A 9,430-nucleotide genomic window follows, 5' to 3' on the forward strand; every position below is an offset into this window, starting at 1 on the left:
AGTGGCGGATGGGAGAGGAGCGGTGGTTTAAAGCCGCTTTGGTGACCTCTTGCCCAGCGCCTCCAGCCAGGGCGACGCTCTGGATGGGTATCGCTAGTTCGGCCAGGTTTTGCTAACCCTCCTCATCCTCACTATTGACTAAATGTTCCACTTTCTCTGTGAAACCGCTTCACAGAGGCAGTGGTGGTGGAACAGTCCTTAGCAACTTTGGGAAGGGTCACAAATTATAAAGACCCAAACGCAAAAATCAGAGAAAAGGGCCACAGGACAGAGCAGTGGTAAGTTGGTCCGTAAGGAGGTGAAGGTGAGAGCTCTTTGTCCAAGATCACTGGGAGGTGACCAAGAAAAAGATCCTGCTGTAATGAAGGCTCAGAGGCGCCTGATGTTGCAATCACTTCCTTTACGAAATGAAGTAGGTGGGTTTGTGAGCCAGCAGCATGTGCTGAACTGGCAGTCCCAAGGCGAGAACGAAGACCTCGGCTGACATTCGCAGAGGGCTTGGTACAGACTTTGCAGGTTCCCAGGACATCTCATCATTCACACCATGAAACACTCGCCCTGCCTGAGGGCTGGAGGGAGCCGTGCCCTCCTGGACAGACCGCTGGACAAGCCAGCAGACAGAACAGGCATTCGGTCTTTACTGATTCAGCTGGATTAAAACTAGAAGCTAGGAAACGAACAGCTCTGTATCCTGTTACCAACCCTCTGAGTCACCCGTCCTCCTACCGAACCTTTGTTTCATCCTACAGACACAGAGACTAATGAGCAAGTATCATGTTATAGCCTACTTTTTAAAGAGAGATTTGGAAGAATAGCACATGAAAGAGCCTGTGGGGGGGACTCACACGTCCCAGCTTGGCACCAGCCTGGGATTTGGTCAGGCTGTCTTCCCTGCCGCAGTGGCTCTGCAAAGAGTTCAGGAAGCAACTTGTACCTACTCTTCTATTTCTGTGCCCTCCACCCACTGTTGGTAAATGATGAGGTAAGAGCATATATACATCAGGCTGGGAGAGATGCTGACGTAAGCCATCTCCTGGCACCAAGAGTAGTGAGCTGGAGCGGTAAAGGCACGGGAAACCAAGGAAATGAGCAGCAAACGAAAGGAAAGGCATTATGTGATGGCTGCGGACAGCCCAAAGCCTTGGAGGGGTGGGAGGGAGAGAAGCTCCCACAGTGGCAATGCCCTCTCCAAGAGGACAGCGCTAGGGATGTCTGGCATCTAGTCCCTCTTTGAATGAATGCAGCAGACAAGAGAAGCAAATCCTTGAGGATTTCTTGAGGAATCTGTGACTCACACATGGTGCAGGAGATTTTAGTAACTGAATGGCAGCACGTGCTCGACTGCTGTATAACAACCCAAACCTGCCCTGTCCAGCACAGCCTCCCCGTGAGCGTACAAGATGCTCACAGATGCGAGGGCCCTTCCTTCACCTTCTCTACAGTGAATGAGCAAGGGGGCTCAAAGGCCAACTTATATGAAATGAAGACTAAATTTGGTCTTGCTGAATCACCAACAGTCAAAGGGCAGATAAAGAACTGCAGGTGTAAAATTAATGGCAAGCCGTAGATGTTTCCTCAAAACTGTTGATGTTTCTCAGCACTTGACCATGCTCTACCAATAACCATCGTGTCATGTACGCACAGACACACACAGTCCAGACCAGACTGCAATCTTAGGTGTGCAGCTCACACCACCCATATCCTGAAAACCTGCTTCACTTGCAGATCACGCTACAGATAGAGAGGGATTCAGCCTGTGATTAGGATCTGGCCCTTCACAGATGATCTATGAGAGCAGTCAAGAGAGTCATCCCTACGGAGTCGGCAGTGTCTGTTTAGTCACAGGAACACATGCGTGGTTACTTGAACGGGTACCTCAGAACAGCAAATGCCAGCACACCCGACTACGGATTTGTCAGAGTTTCCACCTAAACGCAGGAATTCAATGGTGCCTGTAGACTTATGGCAGGAGAGGGACTGCAAGCTGCAAGGCGACACGTGTCCTGCCAGCAAGCAGCAAGAGCACGTTGCGGAGCTCCTCGCCGCCCTCACACCGCTCCCCCCTTCTCGCAGTTAAAGCTTTGGATACCAGACCAGCTCTGTTCTTTCATCTTGGACACGTCGTGTGCCGCTCACCCCCATATCACTTTGTTCTTCACAGTTAAAATTCCAAAAATATTAATCATTAACATGGATGAGCTTTGGGAGCTTGGGTTGATGTTACATTTTGCTTTTCTCTCCAAATTCTCAACTGGTTGAGCTAATAACATTTCACAAACAGCAACAGTTGGAAGCTTGCAGGAACGGTGCCTTTACCATACATAATCTCATAGTAACTCCCCACCGACAAAGCATCCCGACAAAGGGAAGCCAGTTCCAGGGTAGCCTGCGAAGGAATCCCAGTGGGAGAGCAGATACTGTTGAACTGTCTGAATCACGTGCACACTTATTCACATGCATGGATTTACATAAAACTTGCTTTTGTTTCCCTGTGACATTTTTCTTTCTCTTTTTTCCATTCCAAACAATTTTAAAAATAAGGTTATATTAGACCACACACAGGCAGTGCTGTATCATGTCACTGCTTCTTAAGCAGAACTCTAATTTATTTCAAAGGGAAGTTCTGCTTCAAAATTGAGGGTGTGATATGAACTCAGAAATTAACACAAGAATTTTCCTTGGGGGGGAAGCAAGGCTGAATCAGACATGCAATAAATGACCTCGGAAGCCCTGTGCCTTGGTACATCCACCTATCCAACATTATGCTTTAATATAAAAAAATTATTTTCACCATTATCCTATTTGAAGCTAGGTAGAAGAGCTGGAAGAAGTGGATTCGCTCTGGTCAGGAGGGAACAAATTACTCATCTGTCTGTCTGCCAGGACATCCATCAACAGCCACCGCACTCTTAACACTTTCTGCCAGCAATATAGCAATTTATGGGGACAGAGTACTGTCCCAGCGAGGTCCCATAGCACAAGCCCTGCTGCCAGGGAACCTGGCTGGGAAGCTGCCGGTGATGTTGCTCTCCCACAGCAGCAGGCACTGCTGGGAGCGCGCGGAGCTACTGTTCGCTTGCAGCTGCCCTCCCTCCGTGCACGACATCTGGAGAGGGATGCAGCAGCAACAAATCTCCATCACAAGGCGACTCTGGGGAGTTTTCCCACTGGTTTCAACAGGATCAGAACTTGACACAGGAAAAAAAACAATACTAAACTATTGCCCTGACAGTGCAAGCTAGGACAGAAAGACTTCTACACAGAAGCAGCTGAGCTGCAGATTTCCTTCCGCCAACTGCTGCGGGGGCAACAGCCTCCTCCCGCAAAGGGATGGAGCAGCCTTGGGGGAAGGGGGCTGCAGCAGCGGTGGCCGTGTCCCAGGGCTCAGCTGCTCCTGCTTGAGCTTCTGTCCGGCGAAGGGCAGCCGGAGACTTTCAGCTCCGCACTTTTTGACCTCGTGACAGACATTTAGGAGCTGTGGCCCCAGGCCAGCAGTAACTGCACTTTCATCTTGCCCTGCCCAAGGGGACATTTCAAACCCACTCAACGGGAACCAAGCTCAAGGAGCCCGGCGGACCACAGGGAGCAGGCTCTGAACATCGGCTTTATTTCCTAGGCCTGCCATCTCATTTGGGGACTTTAGATGTGCAGAGTTTGGAAAGGTACCACCACCCTTCTGCTCCTATGTGAGCTCTGGTTAGACAACTTATTAAGAAAATCAGGTAGTGTCTGTTTTCCAAAGAAATAGAGGCTCTTGGACCTCTGTTTCTCACAAAGACAGAAAGCCCGGTGCCTCCGCTTTATATAAAACACATTTTAATTTTGCCTTCAAACCCCTCACACGCTCACTACACACAACAGAGGTGCACAGAAGGTGCAAAGAGCTCCCCGGGGAAGCTCTCCCATCGACTGGAGTGGGGAGAGCTTGTGCCCTACGTATGGGACAGCACAGCTCATTCCCCTATTTTATAAACCTATTTACAAAATGAACTTAAAGGAACTTATAAGTGCTCCTTCTACCATTTAACTACTACATGGTACAAGATATAACAATGTTCAGAAAACCCCCTCGGGTCTAAACTCAATTATACAACTGTAGCAAGAAAAATATTTTAATCTGATCAAAGTGTTAACATGTTTGACCATGTCTGACCTCTAATGTTTGTAACCACCTAAAAGGCTGGTGTTCTTACTAAGGATGTACCTTAATTTGATTTAAAGTCATTTGTACTATTTAAAAAAGGATATAGTTTTATGATTTTATATTTCATTTAGAAAAACAGTTCCTCAACTTGTTAATATTCTTTGGAAGTTTCTTGCAGATTTTTAACCAGCAAATCCTATATATTCCACTCTGGGAAAAGCTGGACTTTGCAAGAGTTGGGAGAGTCAAAGCAGAGTCATGAACCACCACGCATGCGACACTTGAGAGCTGGGTGAGAAACGGTTCTCCTGGTGCCTTGCAAAATTTCGAGATTTCAGATGCACGCACAGTCTGCACTGAGATGTTCTTAACACACTTGACCGAAAGTGTGCCCTCCCCAGCCCAGCCAGCTGACGGGGGGTTCACAGCACGTTCCCAAAACACGGGACACCCGGGCTCAGCCCGCTGCCTTGTCCCCAGCTCCAGGAGCACCTTCACCTGCGTGCCCTGGCCACCCCGCAGCCCTCCTTTCTCTCTCTGATAGCTCTGTTGCCAGTCCGGGCTACTTGTGCGTGCTCAAACCAACATCGCTCCAGCTGAATTATCCTAAACTGGTGTTTGCCACCTGCAAAGGTGGCCCACCGAGCCGAACGCCTGCGATCTGCGTGCTGCAGGGTGGCTCTTGCCACATCCTGGTGCTCGCTGGGGACATCAGCTGGGGCTGGCATTCCTGCTGATGTCAGGTACCCAGACATGTTCAGTGCACCACTCGGAAGCGTCACCAGAACATGTAAATAACACAAGTGGGTGTGTTTTGGTAAAAAGAGACAATTTTGGCTGGGGAGATGGGGGCAGCCTAGCAGGATGCTGGGGTGAGCAGTGTAAGAGTTAGTGGGCTACAACCACCTTGAGGGAAACAAAGCAAAAGTGATGCTGCTGAGAAAATAAGAAACAAAAAAGGAAAGCAGCACGCCGGTAATGCCGGTAGCGACACACCCACCCAGGCAGGCACTCCGGGCCGGCTCCAGCGCCGCTCGCAGCACCCTGCTGGGGTTCGGAGGGAGCCCGCAGAAAAAAAAAATGTGGTTTTACGGTGCGTCGCAGGGCGGGGGTTCAACCCGCAGCCTGGGTGCCGGCCGCCCTTCGTCTTTCAGGGAGCTGTATTATATTTTTCAATCAGTTAAATGTAAAGCCCTGACAGTTTGCCAAAGTACTCCTGGGTTAATTTTTTTACTTTTTATTTTTGAAGATTCTGAAATTAATCCTAGCTGCAAACAACCGTTTCCAGGAAGCCCCATTAGCCAAAATACAATCTCCACTATCAAGTGCACGCATGACTGTGATACGTAATTCCATTCACTCACACAACCCTCCTCCCCGACTCTACTTGTGCTAAAGTGTTAATTAAACACACTTTTATGGATGGTTAAGTATCTGCAATCTTCAGTCACAGATCTGACCTCCTCAATTATTGGAAGCAGCCACCAGATTATAGCCTGCACTTTATATAATATACACAGCAGCAATAAATCTATATGAGAGTAATACATAATTTACTATGATAACCTTTGCACAGTCAATATAAATACAAGAAAAAATTGCCCAGAAAAATATATCGGAATAGCTATTGTACCAAGTTGAATAACCAAAAGACCAGCCTTTATCTGAGGAAGAAATCTTCCCAGGTCTGTTAGATTTTTAGCTGAAAACATCAAATCAGCTTTTTAAGTCACACAACATAAAACACCGCAGGATTTCAACAGGCCTAAGTAAAACTCGCTGAGGCAGTGGATGATTTCTGTGGCTCTCAAGGGGACGGGACCTTTCCTTCTCTGCTACTCAGTTTTCTCCCTTTCGAGTTCTGCACAGTCTATTTACTCCTGTCTCTTGCTCTGACAGTAACCTCTTGAGTTTTTATTACATTATCAAGGGGAAAGGCTATTCACAAACCACAATCTACTTTTTAGCTTAATTGCTAATAAGTAGGCTATTGCACTTTGTTGCCCATCTAGCAAGGCTTTAAGATTAAAAGAAATATTCTACTACAGCAAATAGTTGCTGGGCCAACGTAACTCTGAATTTACCCAGATTCTATACTAAGGAGCAAACTAAATGCATTTAAATAAGATGAATTTAATATCATCATGTAAAATATATCAAGAAGAGAGGAACTTAATATTTTAGAGGGGGAAGGGGGATACCTGGTACCTGGAAGAAGCGACACAAGGTGGGAAGCAACAGAAGAAATGCTTATTTGGATTACAACAATGTATGTTGGCCCTGCCTTGCAAACGCATCTTTTCTTGCTGGAAACCTAACGAAGACTTCAAAATTTAGGGACAGTTCCTCAACATCTGCAAAGCAACTTCAACACAGTTATGACAGTCTGCAGCCGGGGAAATCGTCTCCCCCAAGCAGGGCTGTGCTGGGGTACGGGCAGGCTCACAGAGGGACCCATCTCCTCCCGCCGCGCAGGCCAGCAGGGCTGGGCGGGAGGACGCAGCAGTGATTCCAGTGAACAATATTTTATCACACTTTATCCTGAGTTTCACACCCCACAATCCATCAATTTTTCGTAACGCCAGTTTAACATCCTACCCCTCTAGCGAACAAATGGTTGAAATTAAGGAGGGTGTTATATATTCTTTCAAACCTTATCTCTTTACAGGTTAAAAACTAAAACTGAAATAAACCAAATGACGTTCTGTTCTGATTTACCGACTGGAAATGCAGAATAACGTCTGAAATGAATGCAGCAATGCCGGCTCCCCAGGAGCGACACGAGCACTGACTACCTGCTGCAAAGTCATGACGTTATTTTCTGAAGTTCTGATAGAGATGGTGATGGGAAAAGCCAGCTTTTGTAGAGAAGCCTTTAGTTTAATTATTCAGACAGCAAAACTTATAAACATTAGAATATACAGAATTACTAAAGCTGATTTGAGCTGAGGGGGAAAAACTTTACAGGCAGAAGACGGGAATAGTCCTCCAGCAGCATTAAGCCTTTTTCTAAAAACCTCTATTGCTATTTTAGAAGCACAAGATCCACTTTCTGGGCCATCATCCACAACAGAGCCCTAACCAAAGGCAGGCCGAAACCTGGCCATTTTACAAGCAGATAACATCAAACTAAAGTTAAGCTGCGGGACATATCCCTGAACACAAACACCAGAAGCTGCTCACCTCTGAAGTCTGTGACCCAGAAAAAGGAAGGAGCATTCTTACATTCAATATTAGGGTTTGATGGCTGGAGGAGTAAAGGCAAACTTAGAAGACGGGGAGACTGGAAAAGAAGCTCCTCCAGCAAATCTGGAGCAAAGCAGGCGCTTACTGCTGAGCATCTTTCCTCCTTCCCACTCCTGCCCTCAGCTAGGACAGAACAGCACCCAGGTATTTTAGAAACAGGGCTGCAATTTGTCAGGGAAAAAAAAAAAAAAAGCACATGTAGGTGCCTACACGATACCTGCAACATACTTCAGCAGTGAGAGAGGCCACGAAACTTCTCCGTAAGGAGAGGATGAACTCACCAGAGGTGACATAGATCCATTTGGCAGATAAGGGTCTGAGAGCATTAGGAAAGGGTAGCCAGAATACGCAGATCCTTTATACATCCCTGGGTCCTGATGCTTCATACCTGCTAAAATTGAAGTTCCCCATCAAGATTCGCCTTACGACAGGTGATTCCTCTGCCTGTCAGGGGCCCTTGAAGAGGTTACAGCACATTTGGGGAGTCTTTTTGCCCCATACTCCTCAGACGGGGAGTGGGGGGTGCCAGGGCCCCCCGGGGGTGCGGGGTCCCGCAGGGGTGCACTGGGAAGCCCCGCTGACAGGAGCGGCTTTCCCCGGGGCGGCTGTGGCGGCCAGGCCGGCATCCCTCACTCCCAGGGGTTGTGGGGTGGCGGGTGCAGGGACCAGGGGGTTCACCCACCCCGGGGATGGCGAGCGCTTGGCCGGCTCGGCTGGCCGGGGCGAGCCAGGGGGAGGCCAGCGGGGCCGGGGATGGGGATTCCCCCCCCAAAACGCGGGGATCGCTGCGACTAACCATCATCCATGTGGTCCGGGAGCTTCTCCTGATAAACCCTCTGCGGATCCTGCACACGCCTGATGGCCTGCACGGGGAGGAGAGAGAGAGGCAGAGCGGGGGGTGGCGGGGCGGGGGGCGCGGGCCCGGGGCGGGGGCGGCGGGGGCGGCCCGGCTCACCTCAGGGTCGGCGGCGGCGGCGGCCGGGCTGCCGCTGCCCTCCGACTCGTTCACCAGCGAGGACTTGAGGTCGGCCAGGTCGCGCTCCGTGAAGGCGTTCTCGGGGATCTTCTCCTCCTGCTCGCCCTCGTCCTTGAAGGCCAGCATCTCGTCGGTGGCCCCCAGGTCGTCCCCGCCGCCGCTGCCCAGCTGCGGCATTTTCCTCCCGCCGCTCCCTCCCGAGCCGCGCAGCAACTTTCCCGGCGAGTATTGTTCTCCGCCGCCCGGATCAAGCCCTTCGCAATTATTTTTTTTCCTCCCTCAATTTTTTTTTTCCTTTCCTCCTCTTGAAAAAAAAAAAAAAAAGATTTGCTCCCTCTTGAAATTTTTCTTTTTAAAGTTTTTTTTTTCTCCTTTCCTGTTTAACTTTAAAACTTTTTCCTTTAATTTTGTTTTCCCTTTTCAAATTCCCTTTAAATCCTTTCTTTAAAAAAAAAAAAAATCACTTGTAATTGTTTTTCCCTCTTAAATCTTTTCCTTCCTCCCCCCCTCCCTCCCTCCCCCGGCGGCACTCGGGGGGCTCGGCAGGCTGCGGGCGGGCGTCGCGGGATGCCGGGCTCGACGGGCCCCCCCGTGCCGCCCCCCACCCCCCCGAGCCCCGGAAAGTTTCCCTGGGAGCAGCGGGCGCCGGCGGCAGCCAAAGGCACGGAGCGCCCGGTGCCTGTGTGCGAGCGCGGCGGCGCGGCGGCCAAGGGCTGCCGACATCAAAGCGGCCGCCGGGTGATTGGCAGCTGCGGGGCGGGGCCGGGGGCGGGCGCACAGGCAGACACGCACAGGCAGACACACACACACGCACACGCACACGCACACACACGCACACACAGGCGGGCGCACACGCACACGCAGGCACACACCGCACACGGGTCCGGCGCGGAGTGCCCGCCTTAAAGGGGCCGCCAGCCCGCCTCAGGCCGGCCCGGGGAGGGGGGAGCCCGCCGGCCCCCGCAGCGCCGGCCCGGCTGCGGGGGGGTGCTGGGGTGCGGGGTGGTCCGAGGGCGGGCAGCTGCGGGGGCTCGCGGCAGCCCCCGGCTCCGCGCGCGCATCTG

The 9,430-nt window shown here is 50.5% G+C and overlaps 1 protein-coding gene across 4 annotated transcripts in view; it reads right to left on the reverse strand.

Annotated features, from left to right (window-relative positions):
• Positions 1 to 8,865, reverse strand: part of TCF7 (transcription factor 7) — a gene marked incomplete at its 3' end in the record, with an annotated part of 71,592 nt that extends 62,727 nt beyond the window's left edge. For 2 of the 4 annotated variants that reach the window (XM_082324231.1, XM_082324229.1), the window contains exons 1-3: positions 8,346 to 8,865; positions 8,187 to 8,253; positions 7,672 to 7,778 (exon numbers count right to left, since the gene is read on the reverse strand). In XM_082324231.1, the coding sequence (XP_082180357.1) occupies positions 7,672 to 7,778; positions 8,187 to 8,253; positions 8,346 to 8,543 (372 nt within the window). In that variant the 5' untranslated portion in view covers positions 8,544 to 8,865. Of the gene's footprint in view, positions 1 to 7,671; positions 7,782 to 8,186; positions 8,254 to 8,345 lie in introns of all 4 variants that reach the window. The other 2 variants (XM_082324230.1, XM_082324228.1) reach the window with 1 other exon arrangement.
• Between the last annotated feature and the right edge of the window lie 565 nt (positions 8,866 to 9,430).

Source organism: Platalea leucorodia (genome assembly GCF_965183815.1).
Source record: "Platalea leucorodia genome assembly, chromosome: 11".
Lineage (NCBI taxonomy): Eukaryota > Metazoa > Chordata > Aves > Pelecaniformes > Threskiornithidae > Platalea > Platalea leucorodia.